Source organism: Lagopus muta, chromosome Z (assembly GCF_023343835.1).
Source record: "Lagopus muta isolate bLagMut1 chromosome Z, bLagMut1 primary, whole genome shotgun sequence".
Classification (NCBI taxonomy): domain Eukaryota; kingdom Metazoa; phylum Chordata; class Aves; order Galliformes; family Phasianidae; genus Lagopus; species Lagopus muta.
In genome coordinates this window covers 26,125,571-26,138,341 of record NC_064472.1, presented here as the reverse complement: position 1 = coordinate 26,138,341, position 12,771 = coordinate 26,125,571, and the positions used below count along the sequence as shown (strand labels likewise).

The following is a 12,771-nucleotide window of genomic DNA, read 5'->3' as shown; positions in this document are numbered from 1 at the left end:
CCTGGCAAAACAAAACTAAACAAAACCACAACTGTGTGTGGACCTATCGTGAAGCAAGCATTTGGATGGAAAATTTCAGCTGATGTTTGACAGCCATAAGCATCTGTAAACACAGCCTTAACACTGGGAAATGTCAGGCACCTCCTCAGCAGTGCTACCACCTCTGTATTTACTTTAAATAAAACGAACATGCATGTCAATGAGCTCTTGTCACATCCACACAAAATATGTAACACTTGACAATTTTTTCTCAGGGAAGCATAGGTTCAGCGTTTCTCGGACACGCAGGGAGGAGACCTGCATGGCAACTCACACCTTCGTTACCCTGCCAGATCAGCTCTTTGCTCTGGTTCCCAGCTCACGATGAGAAAACAGAACCAAAAACAAATAAATAAATAAATCCCAAACCCTTCCTAAGCTTGCTTCCCATACAGGAAAGTCGCTCGTGAGCAATAGCTGAAAGAAAACCACCACGCTCACTTCAGCGTTTGTAACTTTCTCACTCCTTAACTCCCCGTTTCTTTCGCCCGCGACACGGCACGGGACCGCTTCCCGCGCTTCCCACAGCGAGCTGCTTCCCGGCGAGCGGCCGCCCGGCACGCCGTCCTGAGGCGCGCGGCTCCCGCAGCCGGAGGGGGCGGCCGGGGCCGGCTGCGGCGCTGACAGAGCGTGATCCCCCCGAGCAAGTGCGCGGCGCTGGCTCTCCCTCTCCGCCAGCCTCCGGTTACATCTCTGGCAGGAGACCGCGATTCTCGGTGTTGCTTTCCAGGGTTATTTTTGGCCGCGGCCGCTGCACGCTGACAGCACGGCTCTGGCAAGTCCCGCGCGTCCCTGCGCGCTGCGCGGCGCCGGCGGACCTCCGCCGGGCGGGGAAGGGGCGGCGCGACCCCGCGCCTTCCCCGGCTCCCCCGCTGCGCCCTTCTCCCGCCGCCCCCGGGCCTCCGAGGGGCGAGCCGGCCCGCCTCCGTCCCACGAGGGCCGACCGTCGGGGGAGCCCGATCCCGCGCCGCCGGGGCGGACGTAACCGCCTCTCTTCGCCCCGCCGCCGGCCGGGAGCCCGTGTGAGGCCGCCGCTCCGCAGCGGAGTCGCGGCCGGCCGGGCGGCACCGAGCGTCGCTATGGAGAGGAACCCCATCCCGGTGCTGACGGTGCAGACGACGCCCTACGAGGACCAGCGGCCGACGGGCGGCGGGGGGCTGCGGCGGCCCACGGGCCTCTTCGAGAGCCAGCGCAACTACCTGCCCAACTTCGTGCAGAGCCTGCTCTCCTCCGTCGACCTCCGCGACCGCCAGGGCTGCACCATGGTGGTGGGCAGCGACGGCCGCTACTTCAGCAAGACGGCCATCGAGATCGTCGTCCAAATGGCCGCGGCCAACGGGGTAAGCCCGGGGCTCCCGGCTCTGCCGGTGCTCTGTGCCGTCGGTCAGGCTGCTCCGCCAGCTTTGGGCGAGGCTGGCGATGCGTGCGTGTAAGCCGGGTGCTTCTGGCAGCCCCGGGTACTGCGAGCCGACCGTGGTGCTGCACAGCTCGTTTGGGACCGAGTCAGGAGTGGAAGCTGAAAAACCACACCTGACTCTGCAGAGAAGGTTTAGCAGAGTCAAACATAAGCGCGTGGAAAGCGAGGGCATTAGATGTGTGCTTGGTGCTTACTGTCTTTTAGGGATGCTCAAGGAAAACGATGTAAAGGAAGAGGAATTCAGCAGTTTGGCTGCATCTTAAGAAAATTAGTGTTCTCTGTTCGTTTAGTGTTCATTCATTTGAATGAGATAATGGTGACAACCCATCCAGTCAAATGGGTTACAGCGTATTTTGGTCAAATTTGAAAATGTCAAAAATCTCAAGAGGGGAATCATGTTTTCTGATAGAAGTGTGCAAACACCTTTGTCTGTTTGTACATGCAGAAAGCTGGGAAGTACAAGCCAGCATGGACTTGAAGTCTCTTCTCCAAAGCAGAGTTGAAGCTGCTGTCTCTCCTGACTGCTGAATTGACCCTCCAGTGAGCGCACACAGCATGGAGCAGTGGCAGGCCACTGCTCATAGCTGGGAACTGCAAGTTCCACAGGACTACTTTGCGTCAGCTCCTCTCACTGATAGCTCTGCAAGGGAAGCTCTGTCACTGTAGGGTGGGCAGGAGAAAGCACAGCAAGGGCTGTTCTGCCCAGCCTGCAGTCACCCACTGCTCTTGTATGCACCGAGTGAGTTGCAGTTGCAAGGTGACCACAAGGACTGAGATCTGAGGGAGGCTAGAAATGTAGAGCTTAGAAGGCTGAGGAGTTCTCAGCTGGGCTGAGCTGCAGTCAGGACTCTGTCCTGGCAAATGTTGCTGTCAGCTTGCTTCCTTCCAGCATCCCTTGTCACATTTCCCATTTTCTTCTGCTCCCCCTGCAGATTAGGTTTTTTTGACCTCAGGAGGTTTCCAGTTTAGCGTATTTCTGGCGCTTTGCTCTAACTGGGCTTCCCTTTCCTTAAGTTATTGCAGCTTTCTTGGAAGCACAGTTTCTCCTTACTGTTTTCTGAAACCAAGAAACAAGAGTGTCTGCTGGCAGTTCCCACAGATTCCTGAGTTCAAGTGCCATACTCTGTCTGGGGACACAGTCCTGACAAATTCAAGAGGGTGGTGGTTGGGGGTGACATTGATCCTGCTCCCATGTGCTCTGGCCCGCCGGCTGCTTCTCTGTATCTCTGCAACACACTGTAAGTGCATAAGCCTCACTTTTTTTTGCCTCCAAAGAATACTCATTACATGTATTATTCTTTGATTGCTAATATATGACAGCTGAGAAATTATCTAAGCCTCCCCAAAGGCACTGCTTAGTCCTGTGCTGTATGGTTCAGGTGAAGAGCATGAATACTGCTAAGGGCAAATACCTCTCCCTTTGGCCAAGGCAAATATCTCTACAAGGAGCCTGGCCAGCATCAAAAGGAAAAAAAAAAAAAAAAGCAAGCTGGCAAATGCCGGGTGAGATGAAACGTGTAGGAGCTTGAAGCTGCCCTGAAAACGTTTAGTCTCAGTGGAGTTCCAGGAGAGAGACGGCCAAGTAGTGCTGACAAATTGAGCTGAAGTCTCCTTCCAGGAAGACACATACTGAGTTCTTTGGTTAATTGTGCCTGCTGAGTATAAAAATAAAGGGGATTTTCTGTTATCAACTGTAAACGTATTGCCCTTTAGAGTCGCTAGGTTCCCCTTGTTCTAATTTGGTGACTCACCCTGCATTCTCCGTGCCTTAGCAGCCTAGCACAGTTGGCACAGGCCCTCGGAGAAGGAATGAGCCGAGGCCCCCTGCCTAGTCAGCTGCTGCTGCTTGCCCTGCCTTCCTGTCATCATTGAGCCCTCCGCTCACCCTATGGGCTGGGACTGCAGGTACACCATGGCTGCAGCTTCTAGGCTTCCACTGCTGGCAGTGGCTATGGGTGCTATGCAGTGGCCATCAGCACATGATTCATCATGTCTTTCTGTTTGGAGAGATACTGTAGGTTAGCTGGAAGCATCTAACTAGTGGTCATTCTTTGAAAGACCGCACAAATCGGATTGAGGCGAACACATTTTGGTAAGAGGCTGCATGTCGTGGGAGTGCAAGGTCCTGTCTCATTCCAGCTTGCAACAGGCATTTCTCAGAAGTGAGATGTTAGGAGAATATCTGAAGCTGCATCTCCATTTCATCTGCCACTTGTCAGCAGTTTTTGCTTCTTAATGCCAGGAAGAACTGAGGTAAAAGGATCCATCGTGTGTGACAAAGTCTCACTACAAATTAAATGCAAGTATTCCATTAGAGCCATCAGCTGGGTGTGGTGCTTTATTTTTGAGGCAAAGTTCAGAATAAGTTTAAACTAAAAATTCTGGATCTGATCAGAAACGGATGAGTTGCTGATTGTACTTGGCCTATGGAGATTCATAGCAACATTGTGGAGGTCGTGAAGTATTGCTAATAATGCTGTAAAAGTTTGAGATGGCAAAGAATTTTCCAGCTTTTTTAGCAATACCATGTTTTTTTTTTGTTTCCCATGAGAATCGTATCTTTCCTCCTTACACCTGTATGGCTGACTTATTTGCTTCTATGTTAGGCATGACACTAAGTCATCATTAGGATCCTACAGTGAAAGAAGATATATCCCTATCCTGTTATAATCCACTTGCAGGGTATAATCCACTTGCTTTGTGTTATTTCAGGTTCAATTGACTGAGGCATGTGAGAGAAAAATTACTGGGAAGATCAATTTAAAAATGTTAAGTGACTCCATTGTATTTTCTGAAAATACACAGCTGCGTGCAGTAATACTGCATAAAAATGTTTCTGTAAAATACTTGTTAGGGTGACTGTACCCTCAGAGTTTGCTGAGGAACATGGTCTCTTTCGCTGCTGCTGCTACTAAAAGCAGAGCAACAACATAGGATGCGGCGTGAGAGACAAAATAGGACGTGGCGCTGGGCACGGTATTAAAAGAGACAGTTACAAGCCTGTGATTTCGTAGCCATGCAAGTTTTTGAATTCCAGAAATAATCTTTCCATGCTATGAAGCTGTCTAAGATTTTCAGAAGGATAATACTGGAACTTTAATTGTGAGTGAGTACGTGGACACCATCTGGTTGCTGGTTTAGCCCGGAGAAGTCTGTAAATCTGAGAGTTCATTTCTTAAAATTAATTAGATATCAGTTTAATACTTGATTCAGAGACATAATGAACAGCAACTGGACTGAGAGTGGATGGGATTGAATTCCTGCCATCAAAATGAAGAGAGAAAGATGTTTACATTTCTAAGGAGTGCCGGAATTTAGAGTTTAGAATAGAAGCACTGAAGAGCTATATGTAAAATGAAGCTCTTTGCAGTAGTCACTGTGAACAAAATAGATTATCATAAGACATAATTTCACTTTCTTATTTAATTTAGAATACGAAACATTATAGCGTTTTTACAGGGTAGGAATTAGTTCAAACAATTCTTACACTGCTTCTGCACTAATTCTAATTAGTGTAGGAATAACCACCTGAACAAATAACCTGTCACAAATACTGAAAGCAACGCAAAATAGTCCTATTCGTATAAGTGCTGGCGTCCAGGAAAATGGGAGAACTGCTTTGTGTTGAGCAGGAGAAAAGTGAAGTGCAGTAAAAAGACAGTGCCAGATAATTTGTGCATTGTGAATAATCTGTGTTTTGGCTACTTCAGAACAGTGATTTCTGTGCGCTTACAAAAAAACCTAAACCTCACGTAGAAGTATAGAAGAATTCATGATATACCCTGCATGCATAAATATAAATGTATTGATACTTTAATACCTCACAGTACATCAGCAAAACATAATTCCTGTCATCTTCCTTTTGCTTACCCATCCACAATAACGTTTTGAGAGCCACCACACTTTTCTGACAGCTGTATTTGGAAAATGGAGTCTTCACTTGCCTTAGTATTCTACATGCATAATAATTTAGAAAAGAGGGAGAAGGTGCTCAAAACTAGCGTTTTCATTACTTATTTTCATTTTATTTCCCATAAATATGGGGGTACATGCTATAGACTGGGGGAAAGTTTGCTAAAGCCCATTTCCCAGTGGTCTGTGTTTCTTCTAGTGCTTTGGTACAATGAGAAGTGATGATTAAATGATGGCACTTGTACAACAGTCTTGGAAGAAGTCTCATGTTGTCCAAAAGCTGCGCATAGGCTGAAAAGAAGCCTTAAAAGGACACGCTCAAATTCAAAACAATTGGAAAACATTAGTATTTCTATTTCAAATTACTACCTATATAAATAAGCACTGATATAAAGAAAACAGTAAGTAATACAGCTCATGGAAATCCTTTTTTCTTGAACTTGGTTCGTAAGGTGCCTCAAGGCATATGCTTGAACTACTAGCAGTATCATTGCCTCTCCTTGAGAAGTTTGGATGGAGTTCTGTCCTGGGTATTTTCTGAGGCAAAGGTATGTCTGTGGAAAGGCAGCCCAGAACACTAGGAACACTTCTGCTTATTTATATAAAACGGTCTTCCTTATTCCATAACATAGGAACTGCATTTCTGCAGTCATAAGTAAGGTTATACATAAACCATTTTTGAAGCAGTTTCTATTCAAAACACTTGAGTTAAAAAAAAGCAAATTCTGGAGATTTTTAAATCTCCATTTGGAGAGTTTTGGAGCATTTGGAGAGTTTTAAAAGATGCTAAGACCATTACATGAATGCAAAGTGCTCTAGTCAGCAAGAGATACCAGTTCGGTTCTGTATTGGAGAAATACCAGCCCCTTCACTATTTGAAGACTAAGCGGAAGAAACATATCTTTGTTGTTGCTCCTGAGACCTTTATGATAAATTTTGAGATTTACAAATACTCGTACTCTAAATTACTGCTTAATTATACCTTCAGAGAGAACCAAGAGCAGGAAGGGAAGTGAGACAAAGTGCCAGAATGCAGTACGAAGTCTGACGGGAGCAAATCTGCAGCAGTGTGCCTGCATAACATTTAATCTGCTTTTCAGGGAAATCGGTATTCACTAGCTTGGTTTCCTCCACAAATAATCAAGGTTCTTCAGTAAGTAAGGCGGTGTTCTCATTGTTTTATCACAGGTTAATGGATCTGTATTATTAGACATGAATAATAAAGCACCTCTGAACTGAGCAGAAATGAGGCTCAGCTGCCTGGTACCGAAGGTGACCAGCTATACGCTCCACCCTCACCAGTTGACCATGTCAGTGGAATGGCAACTTCAAGTGGATTCTGCTGACTTACATATCCCCATCCCCCCTGAATACTTGTTTTTCGTGGGAAGTATTATAATTGCAGTGGCAAAACAAGAAATTACCATTTTGAGTTTCTTGGGTTTTGTATCTTATCATTTCCTTCAGATTTGTCCATACCTGGCAGTGCAACAAAACGTGTTTACATTAGTTACCATGAGCAAATCAGACAAAACTTGAATGTTTTCTGTGAACTTTACTTATGATTTTGATAGCTTTTCCTATTTTCCAGCAGAAAGATCCTTATGCATCAAAATTATTGTGTATGGTTAGCGCCTCGGTTATTCATGCTGAGCTGAAACTGTAATAGCTGTGTAGGTAACTAAGGTAGAGGCTTTGAAATTGGAATCATGCAGTGGAACTGTGCATAACACCAAACGCACTGAAGCAGTATTTAATAACACCACCTGAAAGCTTTTTTTACTTTAAGACTGGTGGGAACTTCCCTTGCTCAGCTGTGTCCTGGAAACACTCCATGTTCGTCTGAAATAGCCAAAGAGTAAATAATGACTGAAGGAGGACTGGTATTTTCTGCGGGCAGGACGTCCAAGGGTATCTGTGTTACAAAGATGTGACTCAGAGATTGCATGTTTTAGAAATATATTGTGGTTATATTTGCAATTGCTCTGAAAAGCCCCTCCATGAAAGCCAAATCGCTTTGCTGTTCTCTTTTATGCTGACTGAAGCTCTGACCTTGCTTGCTTCCACACGCTCAACACTGAAACATACTGTTATTAGAGGAGCTTTGGTGATTGATGAGGATACCTGGAAAGGCCTGATAGCAGGATCATACCCCATTCCATTGATGGAGGCTTGCAGTTTGCTGTTGTGTCTATGCTCCTTGCTGCTCTGGGTATACATAATACAGCACTTGTTAATGGAACACCAATGTAGCAAGTAACCAGCTCCTGTTTGTGTATTTCTCTGTAGCAAATAGGTTCCATGGTAGGAGCTTAAAATTTCTGTTAGCCACTGTATACACATATATTGATGTGTATGTTTCTTCATTAACATTAAAAATAACACCTTTTTTCACCTAGATCGGCAGACTGGTTATTGGGCAGAATGGTATCTTATCCACACCTGCTGTTTCATGTATTATTCGAAAGATAAAAGCAGCTGGTGGGATTATTTTAACAGCCAGCCACAGTCCTGGGGGACCTGGAGGAGAGTTTGGAGTCAAGTTTGAGGTTGCAAATGGAGGTAGGTGTTCTTTTTAACTAACACGTTTATGGCACTGCATCTCAGTATGATTAAAATTCAGGGATAGCCAACTGACATTAACTGTGCTTTTGGTTATTCTTTCACAGACTATTCTTTAACAACTTTGCAGAGAATAAGCGTATTTTTTCTTCTTTTTTTCTCAAGGGTAGGACTGTTTTTGTTTACATGGCATATGGTCAGTAAGTATTAAACATTCATTAAAGCCCTTGCAATGTTGGTAAGAGTTCTTCGAGGTTTACTGTCCAATTTTTACTTTATTTTACTTACTCTGACGGATTATTGTAACAGTTTTCATCTTTCTGTGAGGTTGCCTATGAGGGAGTTTTGTTTGTTTCATGTTTCTGTCTTGGTTGTCCTGGCACTTAATTTAAAGCATGTGATTTCTGAAGTGCTGTAAGCAGTGTAACTCATAAGTCAGAATATGTTTCATGTATGGAAAAAAGCATTCTTCATGTTGACCAGGAAGAAAAACTGCAGTTATCCAAGGAGAATTGTACTACTTTAGCTGTCTCATTTCTGCTCCTGAATTACACAGTTTGCGTGTACAGTAATGTTGTCTTGTTTTTTGAAATTTTTAAGTTGGTGCATGTAGTTATGTAGCACTTTATACATTTTGTGTTACTGATCTGTGCAAACCCAATGATTTTTACAAATGCCGAAGCCTGGTACACTTCACAAACGTAGGATGCTTTCCTTTTGAAAATCCCAAAGTACCCTTAAAATCATCCTATCAAGGCTGATGTAGTGTGAATGAAGCCTGTCCTTTCCCCGTGATTGGGTTTGGAATAAAACAGTAAGAAGTCATTTGCAAGGCCAAATAAAGTTAAATGACTACTGTGTGTTGTATTTATTACCTTGGACCATCAGATAGGCTGTGTCTGAGATGTTGGACTCTGATTCATGTGGTAAGGCTATACTGGGTACAGCAGCATTGTTGCAGGAGGAAGGCATCCAATGGTGAAAAGAAGGAAGCATTCAAGTAGGAGAGAGAGAAAACAAAAAGAACACAGGAATTCATTTTTCCAAGTTGGAAGTGTGGCTTTAGTATAAGCAAAGAAGAATTAGATAAGACAGAGTGGTCTTCTGGTCATTTTGCATCAAGCCTGCAACTCTTACTAGAACGACAATAATTTTTTAAAAATATAGCCGATCTTCAGGATTTGCTGATAATAATGCACATTTAGATGTGATTTCTCTTTTGCATTGACCTAAGCTCTCACAACTGCTTGTTAAATGATTAAATTACTTCGATTCTTATGAATGTGTCATTAGGGCATTGGTGGCTTAATGGCTGTCAAACTGCTAAGGAGTTTTTAATGATAATCTGTGGCCAAGGAAATCAAGTGAGATGCCAAACAATCTCAGCTTCATGGTTGTGCATTTGCAGAAAGACCCATGAGACACCAGAAGCTGCTCCTGAAAGGCAGTTTTTTCACTGGTATATATGTTGAAGTTCACTGTAGAAGAAAAAAATGGCAATGTTTTTGTGTTACAAACACAAAGAAAAATGATTGAATTCTTTTCTCTAGGCTAGTGATTGCCTTAAATACTTTCTATGAAACAAAATGGTGTGAGAATGCACTGTATTCCCAAGTTCTGTGTTGTTGGTTTTTTTTTTTTTCCCTTTAAAAAGTGTGCTGCAATGTAAAAAATACACCAGTGCTCTTTTTGGAGCATATTCTTCAGTAGATAAATTCTTTTTTTTTTTTTTTTTTTTTTAAACCAGCAAACTTTTTTTTGTATGGAATCTCCATTTAAAAATATGAGCTGACAAGTTCTCTTCTCTTATAGGACCTGCTCCAGATGTAGTTTCAGATAAGATTTATCAAATCAGCAAAACCTTGGAAGAATATGCCATTTGTCCTGATCTCAGAGTTGATTTATCTCGCTTAGGAAGACAAGAGTTTGATCTGGAGAACAAATTCAAACCTTTCCGAGGTATAAATGAAGGCTTTTATGCATGCTACTTACACGTGTTGATTCTAGTAGTAGATAGTAGAACTGCCACAGAATGATAAACAGTAGTTATTTAATCACATCATTATTTTTTCAGAATTCCTTACTGCTACTAGATCTCAAAATGCTCGGTGGTAAGGGTGAGTGTTGTGTTCATTTTGCATACAGGAAAACACAAAAAATATCAGGTAGCATAAAAATAGACTAAAAACAATCCCTTTTTTGTTGTTGTTGTTTTCTGATTTGAGGAAGAATTATTTCCCAGTCATCTCTGGAAAGATGCTGTATTCTGGAACAATATAGCTGCCAGGGGACTCCAGGGAAGTATTGCAATTGATCAAAAGATGCAACTGAAAATAAGTTAATTGGATTTGGGAGGAGCTAGGATAATTTTTAGACTTCAATTTCACGTGCATGTTATCTTAATATATATGAACAGTTCTGTGGATGTTGTGTCATTTGTTCGTATGTGTGAAAATTGGAGCCTTAAACTTTAACAATAATGTAAACTTTATTGTGATCAGGGCTGACAAGTTATGCTGAAATACCATTTTAGCAAATCTTTAAGAATTTTGCCATGTGCCAGATAATCGACTCATCTTCCAGTGTGTTTTACTTTTCAACCATGGGAACTATTTTTTGTTGTTGTTTCTAGTTCAAGTATATTTTAGTCTAAGCTTTTTTCTTAGGTACTATGTTTACATTTTACCCTGAAGAAGAGCATGGGGGTGAGGTCAGCATTTCTGAGGACAGTAGTTTAACTTGTAAAACTAAAATATTTCAGGATATTCGTTAAACCAGATAAAAAGGTGTTTGTGTAACATTCTTCTGAATTTAATCAGAAAAATAGCTTCAAGCTGACTGAAAAGCATGGCTTTATCATGGTAGCTGGTTTGATTCCAACAAATTTACTTTCAGTAATTAATTTAACTTTGACCTGTTTAGTATCTTGAAGAAGCTGTAGCTTTCTCCCTTTGTGGCATCACAATTCATATTAATAGGATTGTAACAAAAAAAACCAAACAGATGTATTTGAGCCAAACTTTCTGAAGTCAGTAATGTATAAAATGCAAAAATATGGTGTTAGAATGACAATAAACTAGAGGCAGATTGTAAGTGCCAAAAATGAAAAGGATAGGCTGTGTGTCTATCCTGATGAAGTGATGCAAATAGATACTGCTTTCAGATAATAGAAATTGTGAATTTTTATCAACATGGATGTCTTCCATTCTCTGCAGTGCTGTAGCAAGCAAAAATGCATGCAAGGCTTAAGGTTGATGAAAGAGCTTTTTACTTTGCCTCTTTGGCATCAGCACCAATCCATGTTACACAGAGATTGTGTGGTCTTATTTTGATTCAGGTACATGGTTGTGAAAGTGTGCTGGGAGACGTATGTCCCCATATGTAAGCTGTATTTCTGTTTTGTTATGTTGTTGATTTTTTTTTGCATTATTTTTTTTTCTAGTGGAAATTGTTGATTCTGTGGATATCTACCTCAATCTCCTTCGAAATATCTTTGACTTCAACGCAATCAGAAATTTACTGACTGGACCCAACCAGATCAAAATAAGGATTGATGCCATGAACGGAGGTATGAACTTAAGATATTATCAGGACCAAAATATGAGTTTGCTACAATAGTTTTACAATAAAGATAAATACATATACAGTGTATAAATGTCAGGATTTTTAGAAATGCTGAAAGGCTTGCACATCAGACTATTAATAAAGGCCTAACCCACTACTAGTCCTTTCTTGATAAGGAATTGAGGACATCTGTATGCAATAAAAATTTTCTTTCTGCGTTTGAAAGCAAGCAGGATGAGCTGATCTTTCCATGATGATACGTTGCAGTGTGTCATAACCAAGGAGGTTATAGGACAGTCTCTGCTAAGGAAAAATGGCTTCCATTTGTATCCTGGGCTGCATCGAAAGTGGGATGGCCAGCAGAGCAGGAGGGTGATTGTCCCCCTCTGCTCTCTCCTTGTGAGGCCTCACCTGGTTTGCTTCTTCCAGTCCAGGGGCCTCCAGAGGAGAGCCATAAAGATACTCAGAGATCTGGAGCACTTATCTTATAAAGAAAGGCTCATTTTATTTGGCCTGGAGAAGAAGAGGCTCCAGGGAGATCTTGCCGCAGCCTTCCAGTACTCAAAGGGAACTTAGATGCAGGAGGGAGACTGTCTTTTTGCACAGGCAGATAGTAATGAGTCAAGGGGGAATGGTTTTAAATAGAAGGAGAGGGTATTTAGGTTAGATGTTAGGAAGACGTGCGTTACTTGGAGAGTGATGAGGCACTGGCACAGGCTACCCAAAGAAGCTGTGGATGCCCCATCTCTGCAGGTGCTCAAGGGCAGGTTGGATGGGTCCCTGGCAGCCTTATCTGGTGGGTGGTAGTCCTGCCTATGGCAAGGGGATAAAAACTTGATGATCTTTAAGGTCCCTTTCAACCCAAACCATTCTGTGATTCAATGAAAATTAGTTAAATCTGAATAAATTGCTACCAGGAATCCTCGGTGAGTTGGCCGAGCAATGAGGAATGGAATGCCTTTCATCACATACACTTCTGGAGGAAATGTTATTGAAATAATGTATAGATCTCTGATGTCCTCACCTATTACAAAATACTAAATAATCTCGGGGTAGGTCTCTTCTCAGTGGTGACAGTTGACAAGACGAGAGGAAACAGCCCCAAGTTGCATCAAGTTTAGGTTGGATGTTAGGAAACAGTTCTTTACAGAAAGGGTGGTTAAACACTGGAATAGGCTCCCCAGGGAGGTGGTTGAATCACCATCCCTGGGTGTGTTTAAGAGCCATTTGTATGTGGTGCTCGGAGATATGATTTAGAAGAGGATTGTTAGTTAGGG

The 12,771-nt window shown here is 42.8% G+C and overlaps 1 protein-coding gene across 1 annotated transcript in view; it reads left to right on the top strand.

Annotated features, from left to right (window-relative positions):
- The first annotated feature begins 872 nt into the window (after positions 1-872).
- The window catches only part of PGM5 (phosphoglucomutase 5), a 69,713-nt gene continuing 57,814 nt past the window's right edge, over positions 873-12,771 (top strand). Inside the window, exons 1-4 of the mRNA XM_048930966.1 lie at positions 873-1,379; positions 7,768-7,930; positions 9,743-9,889; positions 11,373-11,498. Coding sequence (XP_048786923.1) covers positions 1,119-1,379; positions 7,768-7,930; positions 9,743-9,889; positions 11,373-11,498 — 697 coding nt within the window. The 5' untranslated portion in view covers positions 873-1,118. The remainder of the gene's footprint in view (positions 1,380-7,767; positions 7,931-9,742; positions 9,890-11,372; positions 11,499-12,771) is intronic.